This window comes from Abramis brama, assembly GCF_963993115.1.
Source record: "Abramis brama genome assembly, chromosome: 13".
NCBI classification, from domain to species: domain Eukaryota; kingdom Metazoa; phylum Chordata; class Actinopteri; order Cypriniformes; family Leuciscidae; genus Abramis; species Abramis brama.
In genome coordinates this window covers 4,963,627-4,986,871 of record NC_139975.1, presented here as the reverse complement: position 1 = coordinate 4,986,871, position 23,245 = coordinate 4,963,627, and the positions used below count along the sequence as shown (strand labels likewise).

Below are 23,245 nucleotides of genomic sequence, written 5' to 3'. Positions count from 1 at the left end.
CAGTGGAACACAGACACTCACGCATGCGCAAAGGGAGAGACTGACCTTTGATGATTGTGATGATCAGGTGAGAATTATTTAATAACTAATTAATGCGATATTTTGATGACTTCATTATTGTTTGAATTGTTAATGCAGTTGCTAAATAGTTCTCTGAGAATAATCGATTCTGCTATTGTAATGTACATTTTATTATATTTTTATCTTATAGTATATTTTGGTCAGCTTTTGTAGTTTTATATTTTCTACAGTTACATTGCTCAAATCATATCTTCTTATGGGCCTTGTGTAATTCGACATGTACTCATGTCATCACTTTTTGTACAGACAAAAACAAAATACGTTTTTATTTATTTACTCATTCATGTATTTATTCATTTATACTTTAATCCGTTAAGTGGTATAGTTACTTTATATGTTTCCTTGCCATCTTTAAATTAAGTTTTATTTTCCCTTTTAGTCCGAATATATATAACACACTATACTATACCTACCACTGCTTTTGCTTTGCACGAAAACAACTTTTGCTTGTCTTTGTCATGAAGTGAAATCTCCAGTCAGTTTCCCTGACCATGGTCCTGAAATCCAGCGAGGCGCGGTCACCTCATGTATTCTTTTGCATTTCTTTACAGCAGATCGTCCGTTTTAGATTTTCATCTAGTTATCGGTCTGTCCTCCTTTTGAAAGTTAACTACACTATTTCAGTCGTATCTAGATATGTATTATGCATATAGTTCTATTTAAGATATTTATCCCTGTGCCTCTGATCCAAATATTGCAATGAATCAATTCTTGTTTGCTAAGTGTTTTTCTTATTTATTTACACAAACTTATACAATAATTTTATTTTACAGATATTTGTATTGTCATGGCCATTTGTTTGGTTTTATACTTAAGAACTTTTATACTAAATAACTTTTTTCAAACATGTCTGACATTGAGGATAAAGGTTTACTAATTGTACATGTTCTGTAGTTCATCAGACTGGACTCATAGTGCCGCTGTTGGTCAATATGTCAGTTTATAGAGCAGATCTGCTGCAGTTCCACCCCCATCATCTCCATATTATTAGAGAGAGAGAGACAGAAGCTGAGAGCGCAGTCTGAAGAGGAGAGAGAAGGCACAACGCGGAGATACTGAATTTAAAACAATTTGATTGGATTACAGACTTTTTATTCAGTTGTTTTCACTTTGGATATATTCATTATTTCCTCCAGCGTTTTGGACTGATTTATTTGCTTTCTGTCTCATTCTTCATCCCGTGGTCTTCTGCAAAATGTCGGGCAGAACAATGGCGCGGCAAGTACTGCTGTTTATTTGGTTTCTCTCTCTCAGTTCAGCTCTCGGGCAGGTCAGTTACTCCATTCCTGAAGAAATGGCGAAAGGCTCTTTAGTCGGGAACATAGCGCAGGATTTGGGTTTAGATTTAAAGAGACTGAAATCGGGTAAAGCGCGTATTTATACAGGAGACAGCGCTGAATACATCGAGCTGAATAAAGAAAGAGGAGTCCTCCTTATCAAAGAGAGAATAGACCGAGAGGCGCTATGCGGACAGACAACGCCTTGCGCGCTGCATTTACAGATTATTCTGGAAAATCCGATGGAATTTTTTAGCGTTACCATTGAAATAGTAGATATTAATGACAACACTCCCAGTTTTAAAAAGAGTAGGATTATTTTCAGAATCAGTGAATCAGCTATTTTGGGGTCAAAATTTATGTTAGAGCCTGCTATAGATCTCGATGTGGGAATTAACGGCCTTCAAAGCTATATGCTAAAACCAACTGATAATTTTAACCTTAAATTTAAAAATCAACAAGGAGATGGGAAAAATGTCGAAATGGTTCTGCAAAAGCCTTTAGACCGTGAAAAACAGCATGATATAAAATTAGTGCTCACAGCTGTTGATGGAGGAGATCCTCAGTTGTCTGGCAGTATAGAGATTCACATTACTGTTTTAGACGCAAACGACAATGCTCCTGTTTTCTCGCAGTCAGTGTATAAAGCGTCTGTAACCGAGAATGCGCCAAAAGACACTACTGTGTCAACAGTGAGCGCAACTGACGCCGATGAGAGCATAAATAGTAAGATAGAGTATTCCATTGCAAACATGGAAGATGATGCTCAGCAGATATTTGACATAAATAAAGATAATGGCCAAGTTACCGTGGTCGGAATAATAGACTTTGAAAAAGCTCGTAATTATGAGATACGCGTTCAGGCCAGTGATCACGGCGGTCTGACTGATTCCTGTAAAATCATAGTTGATGTCATTGATATCAATGATAATAAGCCAGTTATCAATATAATGTCTAAAACAAACGTAATAGCAGAAAATTCTATTTCTGACACGGTGGTTATAATGATAAATGTTCAGGATCCTGATTCAGGAGAAAATGGGAAAGTTCAGTGTTCTGTAAATGAAAATATTCCATTTTCACTGAAATCCACTAATAATAATTTCTTCAGTTTAGTGACAGACAGTGATTTAGATCGAGAGCGAGAGTCTGAGTATAACATCAGTGTGACGTGCGCTGATGAGGGCGTGCCCTCTCTCTCCAGCAGCGTCACTCTCTCCTTACAGATATCAGATGTCAATGATAACGCGCCCGTCTTTGAGAAGAGCTCATATGAGGCTTCTGTTCAAGAAAACAACACACCGGGTCTTTCCATATTCACAGTCAGAGCCAGAGACGCAGATTTTAACCAGAACGCCCGTGTGTCTTACATACTGGAGGACTCGTCGGTTAACGGAGTGCCCGTCTCCTCGTTAGTGTCCGTTAGTGCTGATAGTGGAGTCATACATGCAGTGCGATCTTTCGATTACGAGCAGATCAAAGATTTCCAGTTCCGCGTAAAAGCGCAGGACGGAGGCTCTCCTCCTCTCAGCAGCAACGCGAGCGTGAAAATAATCATTCAGGACCAGAATGACAACGCGCCTCAGGTTCTCTACCCGGTCCAGTCAGGTGTTTCTGTGGTGGCTGAAATAGTGCCTCGTTCGGCAGATGTGGGTTATCTGGTGACTAAAGTGGTGGCTGTTGATGTGGACTCTGGTCAGAACGCCTGGCTCTCATATAAACTGCAGAAAGCCACAGACAGGGCGCTGTTTGAAGTGGGCTTACAGAATGGAGAAATAAGAACTGTACGCCAAGTGACAGATAAAGATGCTGTCAAACAAAGACTCACTGTTGTAGTGGAGGACAACGGGCAGCCCTCTCGATCAGCTACAGTCAATGTTAACGTGGCGGTGGCGGACAGCTTCCCTGAAGTGCTCTCGGAGTTCACTGACTTTACGCACGACAAGGAATACAACGACAACCTGACTTTCTATCTAGTCTTGGCCTTGGCTGTGGTTTCATTTCTCTTTATCGTGTCTATCATTGCCATACTGTCAGTCAAATGCTACAGATGGAGACGCGAGCGGATGTTTTATAAATCTGGAGCGAATCTTCCAGTTATTCCGTATTATCCGCCTCTTTACGCAGACGTAGGCGGCACAGGAACTTTACAGCACGTGTACAATTATGAGGTTTGCAGAACCACTGACTCCAGAAAGAGTGATCTGAAATACGCCAGACCTTGCAGTGAGAGCATCATTAGTCTGGACACCAGTGGAACACAGACACTCACGCATGCGCAAAGGGAGAAACTGACCTTTGGTGATTGTGGTGACCAGGTGAGAATTATTTTTATAACAAATGTATGTGATATTTTAAAACGTTTCTCGTGATTGAACATTTTGCTTGAGTTTTTGACACAATCACTGACTGGTTTTCTGAAATGAAGTGTCTCTGCAATTTTAAGAAGTGTTTAAATAATTTTAGTAAGAAATGATACAAATCATCTGCCATTTATTTTCATCTGTTTATTATAGTCTGATCGACTTTTTAGTTTAGCATTTAGTGCAGTTGTGTAATTCAAATATTTATTCTCTTGTTAGAGGTCTAGTGTTTTTCGACGTGTTGTAATTATGTAGTTCATTCGCCTGTACAGCCATGAAAGAAAGAAAATGACTGCTTATTTTTCAGCTTCCGAATGATTTTCATTAAAATAACTGATTTAATGAATGATTTTCAACTAAAAATAAATAAAAACGTATTAAAAATCTGAAGTCCTGTAGTATATGACACGTTGCCACTGAACTGTCATTTTACAAATGTTAACATTATTAACCTGTTAAATGCACACTTGGTTATTTGCCCTTTAAAAAATCCTTGCGTGATTTTTACTTGTTTTTGTGAAGAAGTGAGAAACTCTATTCTGCGTTTGCACTTTCGTCCCTGGCCATGGTCCTGAATCGCGGCGGCGCGGTCATTTACTTCATATATTCTTCTGCATCTCTTTACAGCACACAATCTTTGTGAGATTTTCAACATCTTTTTGTGTCCTCCTGTTCAAAAGTTGAACTATACTATTTTATTTCTGAATAGAAATTTCTTATGTGTATAATTGTTTTTTTAGGAATTTCTCCCTCTCTGACTTGATCAGTGTTCATACTGAAATGGCTTTATGAAAACACGAAATGTATTTATTTTTTTCCCCTTTTATCATTATTAACACATACAATCTTTGTATTATAGATATTTGTTGTTATGGACATTTTTTGTTGTTATACTAAATAACTTTTATACTAAATAACTTTTCTCAGACATGTCTGACACTGAGATAAAGGTTTATTAATTTTACATTTTCTGTAGTTCATCAGACTGGACTCATAGTGCCGCTGTTGGTCAATATGTCAGTTTATAGAGCAGATCTGCTGCAGTTCCACCCCCATCATCTCCATATTATTAGAGAGAGAGACAGAAGCTGAGAGCGCAGTCTGAAGAGGAGAGAGAAGGCGCAACGCGGAGATACTGTATTTAATATCCTTCTCTTGGATTTACAGACTTTTCTTGTTCTTTTCACTTTGGACATATACATGTTTTCCTCCAGTTGTTTGGACTGATTTATTTGCTTTCTGTCTTAATCTTCATCCCGTGGTCTTATGCAAAATGTCGGACAGAACAATGGCGCGGCAAGTACTGCTGTTTATTTGGTTTCTCTCTCTCAGTTCAGCTCTCGGGCAGGTCAGTTACTCCATTCCTGAAGAAATGGCGAAAGGCTCTTTAGTCGGGAACATAGCGCAGGATTTGGGTTTAGATTTAAAGAGACTGAAATCGGGTAAAGCGCGTATTTATACAGGAGACAGCGCTGAATACATCGAGCTGAATAAAGAAAGAGGAGTCCTCCTTATCAAAGAGAGAATAGACCGAGAGGCGCTATGCGGACAGACAACGCCTTGCGCGCTGCATTTACAGATTATTCTTGAAAACCCGATGGAATTTTACTCGGTTACAGTCGAAGTTACAGATATAAATGACCATTCGCCTTTCTTTAAACGATCTGAGATGAGATTCAGAATCAGCGAGTCAGCTGTAACTGGGGCAGTTTTTGTTTTAGAGAGAGCAATGGATTTAGATGTCGAAACAAACGGCTTGCAGACTTATGTACTAAAGCCTACGGATAATTTTTTATTGAAATTACAAAATCAGGCAGATGGTAGTAAGCTTGTAGAAATGGTTCTTCAAAAACCCCTCGATCGTGAAAAGCAGGAGCATTTGTCTCTGGTTCTGACAGCGATAGATGGAGGTGATCCACAATTGTCTGGCACTGCGCAGATAGATATTACGGTTTTAGATGCCAACGACAACGCGCCTGTTTTTACGCATAAAATATATAAAGGGAGTATCACTGAAAACGCCCTCAAAGGCACAGTTGTAACGACGGTGAGCGCTTCAGATTTGGACGAGGGCTCCTACGGCAAAGTAAAATATGCTATTACAAATACCCTCGACAATGTTCCAGAATTGTTTGAAATTAACGAAACAAACGGTGAGGTGAGAGTAACAGGGAATATAGATTATGAAAAAGCTCGGCATTATCAAATTCATGTACAGGCGAGCGATGACGGGGGTCTGACTGATTCTTGTAAAATCGATGTAGATGTGATTGATATAAATGACAATAAACCGCTCCTCAACATCATGTCTAAATTAACCACCATATCAGAAAACTCTAATTCTGGAACTGTTGTAACAATGATAAACGTGCAAGACTCCGATGCTGGTGAAAACGGTAAAATTTATTGTTCAATAACTGATAATATCCCTTTTACGCTAAAATCAACAAATAATAATTTCTTCAGTTTAGTCACAGATGGTGATTTAGATCGAGAGCGAGAGTCTGAGTATAACATCAGTGTGACGTGCGCTGATGAGGGCGTGCCCTCTCTCTCCAGCAGCGTCACTCTCTCCTTACAGATATCAGATGTCAATGATAACGCGCCCGTCTTTGAGAAGAGCTCATATGAGGCTTTTGTTCAAGAAAACAACACACCGGGTCTTTCCATATTCACAGTCAGAGCCAGAGACGCAGATTTTAACCAGAACGCCCGTGTGTCTTACATACTGGAGGACTCGTCGGTTAACGGAGTGCCCGTCTCCTCGTTAGTGTCCGTTAGTGCTGATAGTGGAGTCATACATGCAGTGCGATCTTTCGATTACGAGCAGATCAAAGATTTCCAGTTCCGCGTAAAAGCGCAGGACGGAGGCTCTCCTCCTCTCAGCAGCAACGCGAGCGTGAAAATAATCATTCAGGACCAGAATGACAACGCGCCTCAGGTTCTGTACCCGGTCCAGTCAGGTGTTTCTGTGGTGGCTGAAATAGTGCCTCGTTCGGCAGATGTGGGTTATCTGGTGACTAAAGTGGTGGCTGTTGATGTGGACTCTGGTCAGAACGCCTGGCTCTCATATAAACTGCAGAAAGCCACAGACAGGGCGCTGTTTGAAGTGGGCTTACAGAATGGAGAAATAAGAACTGTACGCCAAGTGACAGATAAAGATGCTGTCAAACAAAGACTCACTGTTGTAGTGGAGGACAACGGGCAGCCCTCTCGATCAGCTACAGTCAATGTTAACGTGGCGGTGGCGGACAGCTTCCCTGAAGTGCTCTCGGAGTTCACTGACTTTACGCACGACAAGGAATACAACGACAACCTGACTTTCTATCTAGTCTTGGCCTTGGCTGTGGTTTCATTTCTCTTTATCGTGTCTATCATTGCCATACTGTCAGTCAAATGCTACAGATGGAGACGCGAGCGGATGTTTTATAAATCTGGAGCGAATCTTCCAGTTATTCCGTATTATCCGCCTCTTTACGCAGACGTAGGCGGCACAGGAACTTTACAGCACGTGTACAATTATGAGGTTTGCAGAACCACTGACTCCAGAAAGAGTGATCTGAAATACGCCAGACCTTGCAGTGAGAGCATCATTAGTCTGGACACCAGTGGAACACAGACACTCACGCATGCGCAAAGGGAGAGACTGACCTTTGATGATTGTGTTGACCAGGTGAGAATTATTTGTATAACTCATTTATGTGATATTTTAAAACGTTGTTCGTGATTGAACAATTTTGCTTGAGTTTTTGACACGCTCACTGACTGGTTTTCTGAAATTAAGTGTCTCTGCAATTTTAAATAATTTTAGTAAGACATGAATCATCTGCTATTTATTTTCATCTGTTTATTATAGTCTGATCGACTTTTTATTTTAGCATTTAGTGCAGTTGTGTAATTCAAATATGATTTCTCTTGTTAGAGGTCTAGTGTTTTTCGACGTGTTGTAATTATATAGTGTATTTGCCTGTACAGCCACGAAAGAACAAAAATCACTGCTTATTTTTCAGCTTCCGAATGATTTTTTTTATTTTATTTAATTATTTTTTTGATGTGGAAGTTGCTTTTAATTCCGTTTTTATTTATTTTCAGTTGAAGTCCTGTATTATATGGCACGTTGCCACTGAACTGTCATTTTACAAATGTTAACATTATTAACCTGTTGCTTGAACAGTTTGTTATATGCCATTAGAAAAATCCTTGTGCTTGTTTTTGTGAAGAAGTGAGAAACTCTATTCTGCGTTTGCACTTTCGTCCCTGGCCATGGTCCTGAATCGCGGCGGCGCGGTCATTTACTTCATATATTCTTCTGCATATATTCTTCTGCATCTCTTTACAGCACACATTCTTTTTGAGATTTTCAACATCTTTTTGTGTCCTCCTGTTCAAAAGTTGAACTATACTATTTTATTTCTGAATAGAAATTTCTTATGTGTATAATTGTTTTTTAGGAATTTCTCCCTCTCTGACTTGATCAGTGTTCATACTGAAATGGCTTTATGAAAACACGAAATGTATTTATTTTTTTCCCCTTTTATCATTATTAACACATACAATCTTTGTATTATAGATATTTGTTGTTATGGACATTTTTTGTTGTTATACTAAATAACTTTTATACTAAATAACTTTTCTCAAACATGTCTGACACTGAGATAAAGGTTTATTCATTTTACATTTTCTGTAGTTCATCAGACTGGACTCATAGTGCCGCTGTTGGTCAATATGTCAGTTTATAGAGCAGATCTGCTGCAGTTCCACCCCCATCATCTCCATATTATTAGAGAGAGAGAGACAGAAGCTGAGAGCGCAGTCTGAAGAGGAGAGAGAAGGCGCAACGCGGAGATACTGAATTTAAAACAATTTGATTTGGATTACAGACTTTTTATTCAGTTGTTTTCACTTTGGATATATTCATGATTTCCTCCAGCGTTTTGGACTGATTTATTTGCTTTCTGTCTTAATCTTCATACCGTGGTCTTCTGCAAAATGTCGGACAGAACAATGGCGCGGCAAGTACTGCTGTTTATTTGGTTTCTCTCTCTCAGTTCAGCTCTCGGGCAGGTCAGTTACTCCATTCCTGAAGAAATGGCGAAAGGCTCTTTAGTCGGGAACATAGCGCAGGATTTGGGTTTAGATTTAAAGAGACTGAGATCGGGTAAAGCGCGTATTTATACAGGAGACAGCACTGAATACATCGAGCTGAATAAAGAAAGAGGAGTCCTCCTTATCAAAGAGAGAATAGACCGAGAGGCGCTATGCGGACAGACAACGCCTTGCGCGCTACATTTACAGATTATTCTGGAAAACCCGATGGAATTTTACAGTGTTAATGTTGAGTTGCTTGATATAAATGACAATGCACCATTTTTTGAAAAAGCTGAGATGACTTTTAGAATTAGTGAATCTGCGTCGATTGGTACAAAATTCACGATAGAGCGTGCCAGAGATTTTGACGTTGGGATTAATGGTCTTCAGACCTACTCGTTAAAACCAACAGATAATTTTGTCCTGAAGTTCAAGAGCCAGCCAGGGGCTGGACAAAATATAGAAATGATTTTACAAAAGCCCTTAGACCGTGAAAATCAGGAGCTTATTACTTTAACGTTAACAGCCATTGATGGGGGAGATCCACAAATGTCTGGTAATATACAAATAAATATTATTGTTTTAGATGCGAACGATAACTCTCCTGTTTTCACACAATCAGTTTATAAAGCCACTGTAACTGAAAATTCACCAAAAGGAACAATTGTAGCGACAGTTAGTGCATCGGATCTAGATCAAGGAATAAATGGTGAAATAAGCTATACTATAACAAACACTCTAGATAAAGTACGGGACATATTTGAAATAAACGAGACTGATGGTAAAGTAAGACTGATAGGTCTAGCTGACTATGAACAAGCTCAACACTTTGAGATCCGTGTACAAGCGAGTGATCTCGGTGGTTTTAGTGATTCTTGTGAGATCATAGTTGATGTCATTGATATCAATGATAATAAACCAGTGATCAATATTATGTCCAAAACAAACGTGATTGCTGAAAATTCACCGCCTGAGACCGTAGTTACAATGATAAATATTCAGGATCTTGATTCGGGAGAAAACGGGAAAGTTCAGTGTTCTATTAGTGAAAACATCCCATTTTCTCTAAAATCCACTAATAATAATTTCTTCAGTTTAGTGACAGACAGTGATTTAGATCGAGAGCGAGAGTCTGAGTATAACATCAGTGTGACGTGCGCTGATGAGGGCGTGCCCTCTCTCTCCAGCAGCGTCACTCTCTCCTTACAGATATCAGATGTCAATGATAACGCGCCCGTCTTTGAGAAGAGCTCATATGAGGCTTCTGTTCAAGAAAACAACACACCGGGTCTTTCCATATTCACAGTCAGAGCCAGAGACGCAGATTTTAACCAGAACTCCCGTGTGTCTTACATACTGGAGGACTCGTCGGTTAACGGAGTGCCCGTCTCCTCGTTAGTGTCCGTTAGTGCTGATAGTGGAGTCATACATGCAGTGCGATCTTTCGATTACGAGCAGATCAAAGATTTCCAGTTCCGCGTAAAAGCGCAGGACGGAGGCTCTCCTCCTCTCAGCAGCAACGCGAGCGTGAAAATAATCATTCAGGACCAGAATGACAACGCGCCTCAGGTTCTGTACCCGGTCCAGTCAGGTGTTTCTGTGGTGGCTGAAATAGTGCCTCGTTCGGCAGATGTGGGTTATCTGGTGACTAAAGTGGTGGCTGTTGATGTGGACTCTGGTCAGAACGCCTGGCTCTCATATAAACTGCAGAAAGCCACAGACAGGGCGCTGTTTGAAGTGGGCTTACAGAATGGAGAAATAAGAACTGTACGCCAAGTGACAGATAAAGATGCTGCCAAACAAAGACTCACTGTTGTAGTGGAGGACAACGGGCAGCCCTCTCGATCAGCTACAGTCAATGTTAACGTGGCGGTGGCGGACAGCTTCCCTGAAGTGCTCTCGGAGTTCACTGACTTTACGCACGACAAGGAATACAACGACAACCTGACTTTCTATCTAGTCTTGGCCTTGGCTGTGGTTTCATTTCTCTTTATCGTGTCTATCATTGCCATACTGTCAGTCAAATGCTACAGATGGAGACGCGAGCGGATGTTTTATAAATCTGGAGCGAATCTTCCAGTTATTCCGTATTATCCGCCTCTTTACGCAGACGTAGGCGGCACAGGAACTTTACAGCACGTGTACAATTATGAGGTTTGCAGAACCACTGACTCCAGAAAGAGTGATCTGAAATACGTCAGACCTTGCAGTGAGAGCATCATTAGTCTGGACACCAGTGGAACACATACACTCACACATGCGCAAAGGGAGAGACTGACCTTTGATGATTGTGATGATCAGGTGAGAATTATTTTTATAACTCATTTATGTGATATTTTAAAACATTTATCATGACTGAACATTTTTGCTTGAACTGCTGATACGGTCGCTGACTTTTTTTAAATGAAGTGTCTCTGCAATTTTAAGCAATGCTTAAATAATGTTTGCAGAAAATGGCACGAATATCGGGTGTTGTATTTTAATCAGTTTAAAATCTTCATCTTCATCTTTTTCTTTTTTTTGTTATAGTTATGTAGTTCATATTTTCTGTACAGCCATGGAACACAATAAGTGCTTAATTTTTCAGCTTATAAATTATTTTCTGTCTTTTTTTCTTTATGTTAAGTGGAACTTGCTTTTTATTCCTTTTTTATTCGTTTAATTTTACATTTTATTTTCAGTTGTACTGCGGTATATGGCACGCTGCCACTGAAATGTCAGTTAACAATTGTTAACATTATTATACTGTGGCATTCATAGTTCGTCGTTTGTCATTTTTAAAATTTTCCTTTTTCATTTGTTTTTGTCAAGAAGTGAGAAACTGTATTCAGCGTTTGCACTCGCTTCTTTCCCTGGCCATGGTCCTGAATCGCGAAGTCGCGGTCATTTACATCATATATTATTCTGCATCTCTTTACAGTAGACCTTTTTTTTTTTTTTTTGAGATTTTTAGCATCTTATTGTTCTGTCCTCCTGTCAAAAGTTAAACGGTATACTATTTATCACTGATTAGAAATTTATTATGTGTATAATTGTATTTAAGGTATTTCTCCATGTCTGTCTATTCAGTGCTCATCTACTGATATGGCCTCAGCAAAACTTTGAGCAAACTCGAAATGTATTTATTTTTTCTCCCTTCAATCTTTATTTACACAAACTCATACAATATTTTTATCTCATTGACATTTATTGATATGGACGTTTTTATACTTTATAACTTTGTTTAGTAAACTTCTTTTCTCAGATATATCTGACACTGAGACAGGCACGTGCACAGGTAGGGCTCAACCTGTGCAGAGCACATGCCCTTTTTGCCCTTACACTCCGAAGTGCCCTTTTTTTGGTGGTGTTTTTTTTTTTTTTTTATCAATGCTATTGGTCACCCTTTACGTCTGTCTGTCTGTTTTACAAATATTTAGCCAATGAAAGTTCTTATTAAAACGAGTTTGTGTGAATCTTATTCGACCCTCAAGCTGTCAGTAAGCTGATAACTCCGCCCCCTCTATATTCCCTGAATCAACTGAAGTTCCACAGCAGGCGCACAGTAGACAGCAGCTGAACGAAGTTTTGCGAAGGGTAAATAAATATCTTGTTTGAATAAGTACTACTAAACACTATGTCTATAAAGGCTCATATTTTATTTATTTGATGTCTGACTCACTGACTGAGACATGTGGGACGTCTCCTGAGACTGAAAGAGGGTCTAGTCTAGCATTTGCCATCTAGTCATAGCCTACACGTAAATAGCCTGTGCATACAGTAGCATTTCATCTTTTATAAAATGCGATTTTGGCCAAATGTATTTTACAACAGGAAAAACTGAGCGCCCCGCCTACAACAAACTAGTTTGTAACCTGTTGATGAAAATGTAATGTGATGCCGCCGGCGCCGTTTTAATGACGGACAAAAAATGCACATTTGCACACATTCGCTGGTCAAAAACTATATATTGATAAGTAATACAACAACATACATTTTTTTTTTTTACCATCGGAAAATCATAATAGGTGCGCCCCCGTGCTGTTTCGTACTGGAACTTACACAAAGCGACGAGTGATCCTCGTCACCTAGGTAACATATATTTCTTTGATTTATGATTGCTGATACACTTAATTTATTAACATTTAGGCTAATCATGTTATGGTAATAATATTAAATTATGGTTAATTCAATGTTGTTGATATGCACGTTTTCGCTATCTAGCTAATTTTTTTATCTAGTATGTTACGTTCCCACTTTAGTCTAGGGGTTTCAAAGAGGGAGTAACAAATGATGTAACAAAAAGTAAATAAATAAACGTGAGAAATCTCCTTTCCGTCTATCCCAGCTCTAATTCCTTTTCACCTATATCACAAAAAGACTACACAACACCCATTGATTTACAACTAGCAACAAAAGGAAACAGAGAGAGTATGCTCTTTGAGTTTCTTTTTAATAAAGGTTTAATCAATATATTTATAAAGCAAACAAAGATCAATAAACAGACAAACAAACTTAACCATATCGTCAGGAGAGGGCCAGGCCAAAATAACAAACAAAACAAGGACTTCCTAAAGTTTAAACCCAGATAACTTGCCTAACAAAAATAAATGAGAAATTAAAGACAGTTGTCTTACCTCTCTCCCTGACTAGAAATAAACAGGAGAAAAGTTTTAGGGATGGATCATCCAAATAAATTGGCGCCCATCTCCCTAAACGGTTTAACTATTTAAACTCACACAGTCTAAATGGTCGTTGGACTCAGACAACAGGTTTCACCAAAGAATATAAGTTCTCTTTTTAACAGCAATTCACACACAATAATGTCTGGGATAGCTGGAGAGGGATTCTGTCGATCACAGTCTCTTTGTGGTTTTATACAGGCTGCCAACAGATAAGCCACGCTCCTGCTAATTGGCATCAGCTGCGGATGATTTGGAGTGCTGCATGAGAAAGATAGAGATAGAAAAAAAGAGAAAACAAAATCACCAGCACAATATAAACAAAACTACGTCACAGGACGTAGCAAGTATTATACTCTCCGCTCGTCCTCACATGTATAAAATGTAGTAAAACATGGTTTTACTACAGTAATGTTGTAGTAGTAACTAAAAAAAAAACATTACAGAAGATCACTGTGAAATCTTTATATTTTATCATGCAGAATGTAATTCATGATTTAGGCTAATTCATTCCAAGGCTTCATTTATTTGATCCAAAATACAGCAAAAACAGTAATATTGTGAAATATTTTTACAATATAAAATAACTGTTTTCTATTTGAATATATATATAAAAAAAAAAATATATATATATATATATATAATATATATATATATATATATATATATATTTTTTTTTTTTTTTTTTTTTTTTTCTGTGATCAAAGCTGCATTTTCAGCATCATTACTCCAGTTACTCTTCAGTGTCACGTGATCCTTCAGAAATGCTTTTCACTGCAACTGTACTTTTCAAACTATTTTATTTATTTTTTTCATTGCTGGCTTATTTTAGGGAAAGTGTAATGAATAAAGAGACCTTCAAGAGACCAACATCCCACAGAAGGTTGCTGTTGTAATTAGGGTTAAAGAAGCTATCTAGATTATAGATTATCTATATTATTATTATTATTATTATGGTTGTTATTAATCGTGAATAAATCTAAAGCTTTTGAGACTATTATTTTGTGTTATTGAAAATGGGAGGGGTGTGCCCTTTTTCAGTTTCAGCACATGCCCCTCAAAAGGTCTGTGCACGGCCCTGATAGTGAGTGTGACTGCAACTGATAAAGACAAAGGAACGAATTCTGAACTGACGTATTCCTTCTCACAAACATCAGGAAAGGCTTTAGAGCTATTCAATATAGATGCTGAAAGTGGTGGCATCACTGTTAACGGGGACTTGGATTTCGAGAAATCAAAACATGGTAACACTTTATAATAATGTTCAGTTGTAAGTCATTTATAAGTGATTAGTTAATGATGAACTAATCATTTACAAAACATTCATAAATGAGTAGCAAGTGACATACTAACATTTTATGTATGTTTTGTAAATTGTGTTACAAGTCATTTACAATTAATTAGTTAATGATTAACTAATCATTTAAAAACATGACTAATCATTCATAAATGATTAATTAGTGATATGTTCATTATATGTTTTGTAGATTCAGTTATAAGTCATTTACAATTGATTAGTTAATGATTAACTAATCATTTACTAAACATGACTATGCGTTTCATAAATGTTTAATAAATGATGTTACATTTTTTTTGCATGTTTTGCTCACATCAGGTGCACAGTGGTTAAAGACTCCATGTGTTTCAGAGAAGACAGCTGTCTATACCCTCACCAGTCAGCACTTACACTGCAGTGCACACTACAGTGTTCAACACCTGTTATAGATGTGTAAACGCATGAATAAATCATTTACAAGTGATGAATAGTTTACACTTTAGATTAGGGGATGCAGAAAGTGTTGTAAATGATTTACAACACTTTCTGCATCCCCTAATCTAAAGTGTAAACTATTCATCACTTGTAAATGTCTTACACTTCATTTGTAGATTACCACTTCAAGAATCAAAAAGGCATAAGGTCTGCGAATGTTATCTACGAATGTATATGTAACACATTTACAAGTGATGAATAGTTTACACTTTAGATTAGGGGATGCAGAAAGTGTTGTAAACTATTCATCACTTGTAAATGTGTTACATATTCCTACAAATGATCTGTATGTGTATTCAAGGCATTTACAACACTTTTTGCACCCTCTAATTGCTACATATATACAAAAAAACAAACATTTATTAAACATTTATGAAACGCATGTTCATGTTTTGTATATGACTAGTTAATCATTAACTAATCAATTGTAAATTACTTATAACTGAATCTACAAAACATACATCCAATAATTAACATATCACTTATTAATAATTTATGAACGCATAGACATGTTTCGTAAATAATTAGTTAATCATTAACTAATCACATGTAAATGACTTGTAACGGAATTTACAAAACATACATAAAATGTTAGTATATCACTTGCTACTCATTTATGAATGTTCTGTAAATGACTAGTTCATCATTAACTAACCACTTATAAATGACTTACAACTGAACGTTATTATAAAGTGTTACCCAAAACATTTTCAATTACATGTTGAAGCAACAGATAAAGGTGGCTTGACAGATTCCTGTAAAGTTATTATTGAATTAATTGACGTTAATGACAATGCACCTATGATCAGCGTAATTTCATTTTCTAACCCAATACCTGAGGACGCAGCACCGGAGACTGTGATAGCGATGCTGAATGTCAAAGATTTGGATTCGGGGAGAAACGGACAGGTTAAATGTTCAATTGGTCCAAATTTGCCATTCAAAATAGGGTCATCTGCTTCAAATTTCTATAGTGTGACAACCGATCAGTTATTAGATCGTGAGAGAATATCAGAATATAATATCACAATAACTGCTATTGATGAGGGCTCGCCATCTTTCTCTACAGTGCTCATCTACTGATATGGCCTCAGCAAAACTTTGAGCAAACTCGAAATGTATTTATTTATTTTTTCTCCCTTCAATCTTTATTTACACAAACTCATACAATATTTTTTATCTCATTGACATTTATTGATATGGACGTTTTTATAGTTTATAACTTTGTTTAGTAAACTGCTTTTCTCAGTCTGTCTGTAGTTCATCAGACTGGACTCATAGTGCCGCTGTTGGTCAATATGTCAGTTTATAGAGCAGATCTGCTGCAGTTCCACCCCCATCATCTCCATATTATTAGAGAGAGAGAGACAGAAGCTGAGAGCGCAGTCTGAAGAGGAGAGAGAAGGCACAACGCGGAGATACTGTATTTAAAATCCCTTTTCTGGATTTATATACTTTTCTTGTTCTTTTCACTTTGGACATATACATGATTTCCTCCAGCATTTTGGACTGATTTATTTGCCTTCTGTCTTAATCTTCATCCCGTGATCTTCTGCAAAATGTCGGACAGAACAATGGCGCGGCAAGTACTGCTGTTTATTTGGTTTCTCTCTCTCAGTTCAGCTCTCGGGCAGGTCAGTTACTCCATTCCTGAAGAAATGGCGAAAGGCTCTTTAGTCGGGAACATAGCGCAGGATTTGGGTTTAGATTTAAAGAGACTGAAATCGGGTAAAGCGCGTATTTATACAGGAGACAGCGCTGAATACATCGAGCTGAATAAAGAAAGAGGAGTCCTCCTTATCAAAGAGAGAATAGACCGAGAGGCGCTATGCGGACAGACAACGCCTTGCGCGCTGCATTTACAGATTACCTTGGAAAATCCTATGGAGTTTTATAGCGTTACAGTTGAGATTTTAGACGTAAATGATAATGCTCCGGTTTTTGCAGGTAAAGAGATTAAATTTGACATTAGCGAATCATCTCCGACAGGAGCTAAATTTGTTTTAGAGACAGCAGTGGATGATGACGTTGGGTTTAATGGCGTGCAGAGTTATTTCTTACATCCCGCTGAACATTTTATCTTAAAGATTCAAGATATGCCAGATGGCACCAAAAATGTTGAAATGATTTTACAAAAACCTCTAGATCGAGAAAAACAGGAACATATTTCGCTCTTACTTACTGCCATGGACGGAGGAGACCCACAGTTGTCTGGAACAATTCCGATTATAATCACAGTTGAGGACGCAAATGATAACGCTCCAGTTTGTTTTCTGTCTGTTTATAAGACCAGCATTGCAGAAAACTCTCCAAAAGGTACCATTTTAACTACAGTTAAAGCATCGGATGCTGACCAGGGACAAAATGGTAAAATAGAGTATCATATTGCGAAATCTTCTGGTGGTACCACTAACCACTTTGAAATTGACAGAAATGATGGAGTGTTGAGGTTATCTGGCGACACTGATTATGAAAGAGTTAAACATTATCAAATTGACGTCCAAGCGCGAGACCCCGGACGCCACTCTGATACTTGCAAAGTAATTGTTGATATAATCGATGTAAATGACAACAAACCAGTAATTAATATAATGTCAAAGGCAAGTACTCTTTCCGAGAATTCAAAATCAGGAACTGTTGTGACAATGCTGAATGTCCAAGACTCCGATTCTGGTGAGAATGGAAAGGTTCAATGCTCCATTAACGATAATATCCCTTTTACGCTAAAATCAACAAATAATAACTTCTTCAGTTTAGTCACAGATGGTGATTTAGATCGAGAGCGAGAGTCTGAGTATAACATCAGTGTGACGTGCGCTGATGAGGGCGTGCCCTCTCTCTCCAGCAGCGTCACTCTCTCCTTACAGATATCAGATGTCAATGATAACGCGCCCGTCTTTGAGAAGAGCTCATATGAGGCTTCTGTTCAAGAAAACAACACACCGGGTCTTTCCATATTCACAGTCAGAGCCAGAGACGCAGATTTTAACCAGAACTCCCGTGTGTCTTACATACTGGAGGACTCGTCGGTTAACGGAGTGCCCGTCTCCTCGTTAGTGTCCGTTAGTGCTGATAGTGGAGTCATACATGCAGTGCGATCTTTCGATTACGAGCAGATCAAAGATTTCCAGTTCCGCGTAAAAGCGCAGGACGGAGGCTCTCCTCCTCTCAGCAGCAACGCGAGCGTGAAAATAATCATTCAGGACCAGAATGACAACGCGCCTCAGGTTCTGTACCCGGTCCAGTCAGGTGTTTCTGTGGTGGCTGAAATAGTGCCTCGTTCGGCAGATGTGGGTTATCTGGTGACTAAAGTGGTGGCTGTTGATGTGGACTCTGGTCAGAACGCCTGGCTCTCATATAAACTGCAGAAAGCCACAGACAGGGCGCTGTTTGAAGTGGGCTTACAGAATGGAGAAATAAGAACTGTACGCCAAGTGACAGATAAAGATGCTGTCAAACAAAGACTCACTGTTGTAGTGGAGGACAACGGGCAGCCCTCTCGATCAGCTACAGTCAATGTTAACGTGGCGGTGGCGGACAGCTTCCCTGAAGTGCTCTCGGAGTTCACTGACTTTACGCACGACAAGGAATACAACGACAACCTGACTTTCTATCTAGTCTTGGCCTTGGCTGTGGTTTCATTTCTCTTTATCGTGTCTATCATTGCCATACTGTCAGTCAAATGCTACAGATGGAGACGCGAGCGGATGTTTTATAAATCTGGAGCGAATCTTCCAGTTATTCCGTATTATCCGCCTCTTTACGCAGACGTAGGCGGCACAGGAACTTTACAGCACGTGTACAATTATGAGGTTTGCAGAACCACTGACTCCAGAAAGAGTGATCTGAAATACGTCAGACCTTGCAGTGAGAGCATCATTAGTCTGGACACCAGTGGAACACAGACTCTCACGCATGCGCAAGGGGAGAGACTGACCTTTGATGATTGTGATGATCAGGTGAGAATTATTGTAAATTGGTCGTTATTTTTTCATAATTTATGTCTTCATTTTGTTTGAACTGCAGACAGAGTCGCTGCTTAGTTTTGCGAATTTAATTGTTTGTGCTAATCTAAGAGATTGATAATTACATAATGTTGTATTTTGATCAAATTTTGCAGATTTATATTTTCTGCTGTTATATTGCCAAAGTAGTCTCGCCATACTTATATCACCTGTTTTTATAGCCAATAAATAAAGGCTTTATTATTATTATTATTATTATTGTTGTTGTTGTTGTTGTTGTTGTTATTTCTTTAGATACCTTAAATAGAAGTGCATTTTAATTTAAATTAAAATATGAGACACTATCGCTGCTAGTCTATTGATTCAATGTCCACTTTAACCTAATTAACAAACGGTGACATATTCAATTTGTTATTTAGCATTGTAACATTTTCCTTGCACAGCTTTGCTTGTCTTTTTGCTTGTCTTTGACATGAAGTGAGAAACACTATTCAGCTTCTCTGGCCATGGTCCTGAAATGCATTGAGGCGATCATTTACCTCATTTATTCTGATGCATCTCTTTTACCACAGACCATATTTTTTAGATTTTTTTTCAGCAGCTTTTCTTTCTGTCCTCTTCTTTAATGTTAAACTATAAACTCATTTATTTTCAGATATGTTTTATGCGTATTAGATATTTATCTCTGTCTCTCTGATCAGTGGACACTGGCCTGATCAAAACACTGATTGAAAAATATATATTTTTTAATTTGTTTCATTCTTTTCTTTTCATTTTTATTTTTAAAAACTACTACAATCCTTGTGTTTTATAGATATTTGTATTGTGTTTTATAGATATTTGTATTGTGATAGACATTTGCTGGTTTTATATTTCAGATCTTTGTTCAGTACATTGCTTTTCTCAGACATGTCTGACATTGAGGATAAATGTTTAGTAATTTTAAATTTTCTGTAGTTCATCAGACTGGACTCATAGTGCCGCTGTTGGTCAATATGTCAGTTTATAGAGCAGATCTGCTGCAGTTCCACCCCCATCATCTCCATATTATTAGAGAGAGAGAGACAGAAGCTGAGAGCGCAGTCTGAAGAGGAGAGAGAAGGCGAATCACGGAGATACTGTATTTAATATCCTTCTCTTGGATTTACAGACTTTTCTTGTTCTTTTCACTTTGGACATATACATGTTTTCACCCAGTATTTTGGACTGATTTATTTGCTTTCTGTCTTAATCTTCATACCGTGGTCTTCTGCAAAATGTCGGACAGAACAATGGCGCGGCAAGTACTGCTGTTTATTTGGTTTCTCTCTCTCAGTTCAGCTCTCGGGCAGGTCAGTTACTCCATTCCTGAAGAAATGGCGAAAGGCTCTTTAGTCGGGAACATAGCGCAGGATTTGGGTTTAGATTTAAAGAGACTGAAATCTGGTAAAGCGCGTATTTATACAGGAGACAGCGCTGAATACATCGAGCTGAATAAAGAAAGAGGAGTCCTCCTTATCAAAGAGAGAATAGACCGAGAGGCGCTATGCGGACAGACAACGCCTTGCGCGCTGCATTTACAGATTATTCTGGAAAACCCGATGGAGTTTTATTCGATCACAGTAGAGATTACAGATATTAACGATAATGCGCCAGTCTTTAAAAACAACGAAATTAAGTTTGACATAAATGAAATGGCAAAAACAGGGGCTCGGTTTGTCTTGGAGAGAGCGAATGATCAAGATGTTGGCCGTAATAATCTTCAAGATTACACTCTTAGTACGAACGATTTTTTTACTTTAAAACTGAACAATCAACCTGATGGTGGAAAAGCGGTCGAAATGATATTACAGAAGCCACTAGACAGAGAGAAGCAAGATCATATCACACTTTTACTGACAGCAAAGGATGGTGGAGATCCTCATTTGACAGGAACAATGCAGATACAAATTACAGTTCTTGACGCCAACGATAATGAACCCGTTTGCAGTCAGGCAGCATATAGAGCGAGTATAGCAGAGAATGCACCAACAGGCACTGTTTTAACCACAGTCAGTGCTTCTGATGCAGATCTGGGCTCTAATGGAATAGTTACATTTTATATATCTTCTGACGGTGCATATGATTTATTTAAGGTAGACGAAACCACTGGAGTCGTGGTATTAGTTGGTGAAGTGGATTATGAAAAAAACAAAGTTTATCAAATTGATGTTCAAGCAAAAGACCAAGGTGGACATTCAGATTCTTGCAAAGTAATTCTCGACGTCACTGACGTTAATGATAACACACCTGCAATAAACATAATGTCGAGAACAAATAGTGTATCTGAAGATTCTGAACATGGAACTGTTGTGGCAATACTAACTGTCCAAGACCTCGACACCGGCGAAAATGGAAAGATTACTTGCACAATTGATAAAGACATTCCTTTTATGCTAAAATCAACAGGGAATAATTTCTTCAGTTTAGTGACAGACAGTGATTTAGATCGAGAGCGAGAGTCTGAGTATAACATCAGTGTGACGTGCGCTGATGAGGGCGTGCCCTCTCTCTCCAGCAGCGTCACTCTCTCCTTACAGATATCAGATGTCAATGATAACGCGCCCGTCTTTGAGAAGAGCTCATATGAGGCTTCTGTTCAAGAAAACAACACACCGGGTCTTTCCATATTCACAGTCAGAGCCAGAGACGCAGATTTTAACCAGAACGCCCGTGTGTCTTACATACTGGAGGACTCGTCGGTTAACGGAGTGCCCGTCTCCTCGTTAGTGTCCGTTAGTGCTGATAGTGGAGTCATACATGCAGTGCGATCTTTCGATTACGAGCAGATCAAAGATTTCCAGTTCCGCGTAAAAGCGCAGGACGGAGGCTCTCCTCCTCTCAGCAGCAACGCGAGCGTGAAAATAATCATTCAGGACCAGAATGACAACGCGCCTCAGGTTCTGTACCCGGTCCAGTCAGGTGTTTCTGTGGTGGCTGAAATAGTGCCTCGTTCGGCAGATGTGGGTTATCTGGTGACTAAAGTGGTGGCTGTTGATGTGGACTCTGGTCAGAACGCCTGGCTCTCATATAAACTGCAGAAAGCCACAGACAGGGCGCTGTTTGAAGTGGGCTTACAGAATGGAGAAATAAGAACTGTACGCCAAGTGACAGATAAAGATGCTGTCAAACAAAGACTCACTGTTGTAGTGGAGGACAACGGGCAGCCCTCTCGATCAGCTACAGTCAATGTTAACGTGGCGGTGGCGGACAGCTTCCCTGAAGTGCTCTCGGAGTTCACTGACTTTACGCACGACAAGGAATACAACGACAACCTGACTTTCTATCTAGTCTTGGCCTTGGCTGTGGTTTCATTTCTCTTTATCGTGTCTATCATTGCCATACTGTCAGTCAAATGCTACAGATGGAGACGCGAGCGGATGTTTTATAAATCTGGAGCGAATCTTCCAGTTATTCCGTATTATCCGCCTCTTTACGCAGACGTAGGCGGCACAGGAACTTTACAGCACGTGTACAATTATGAGGTTTGCAGAACCACTGACTCCAGAAAGAGTGATCTGAAATACGCCAGACCTTGCAGTGAGAGCATCATTAGTCTGGACACCAGTGGAACACAGACACTCACGCATGCGCAAAGGGAGAGACTGACCTTTAATGATTGTGGTGATCAGGTGAGATTTATTTTTATGATTAATTTGTGATATTTTAAAACATTTCTTAAGATTAAAAAAATTTGCTTGAACTGTTGACATGGTTGCTGACTGGTTTTCTGAAATGAAGTGTCTCTGTAATTTTAAGAAGTGTTTAAGTAATTTTAGTAAGAAATTACACGAATCATCTGCTATTTATTTTCATCCGTTTTTATTATAGTCTGATCACTTTTTAGTTTAGCTTTTAGTGCAGGGGTGTAATTAAAATATGTATTCTCGTCTGGTGTTTTTCGACGTGTTGTACGTATGTAGTTCATTGGCCTTTACAGCCATGAAATAAAAAAAAATGACTGCTTATTTTTCAACTTCCGAACGTTTTCTTTTCTTTTATTTCTTTCTTTGATGCGTTA

At 38.7% G+C, this 23,245-nt stretch overlaps 2 protein-coding genes and 4 pseudogenes across 18 annotated transcripts in view; all 6 read left to right on the top strand.

Annotated features, from left to right (window-relative positions):
* LOC311095149 (protocadherin gamma-A11-like) overlaps nucleotides 1-23,245 on the top strand; it is a gene marked incomplete at its 5' end in the record, with an annotated part of 169,103 nt that overhangs the window by 82,507 nt on the left and 63,351 nt on the right. The window lies entirely within an intron of this gene.
* LOC311095176 (protocadherin gamma-A11-like) lies at nucleotides 945-3,644 on the top strand (annotated as a pseudogene). Its single transcript has one exon. The product of its transcript is annotated as a protocadherin gamma-A11-like (transcript).
* On the top strand, nucleotides 4,707-7,366 carry LOC311095174 (protocadherin beta-14-like). Its single transcript, XM_084133578.1, is given in 2 exon segments — nucleotides 4,707-7,212; nucleotides 7,215-7,366. Coding segments are annotated over 2 exon segments (2,250 nt in total). The 5' UTR covers nucleotides 4,707-4,994; the 3' UTR covers nucleotides 7,247-7,366.
* On the top strand, nucleotides 8,424-11,100 carry LOC311095179 (protocadherin gamma-A11-like; annotated as a pseudogene). The gene has a single exon. The product of its transcript is annotated as a protocadherin gamma-A11-like (transcript).
* LOC311095173 (protocadherin gamma-A5-like) lies at nucleotides 16,616-19,194 on the top strand (annotated as a pseudogene). The gene has a single exon. The product of its transcript is annotated as a protocadherin gamma-A5-like (transcript).
* LOC311095180 (protocadherin gamma-A5-like) lies at nucleotides 20,422-22,828 on the top strand (annotated as a pseudogene). The gene has a single exon. The product of its transcript is annotated as a protocadherin gamma-A5-like (transcript).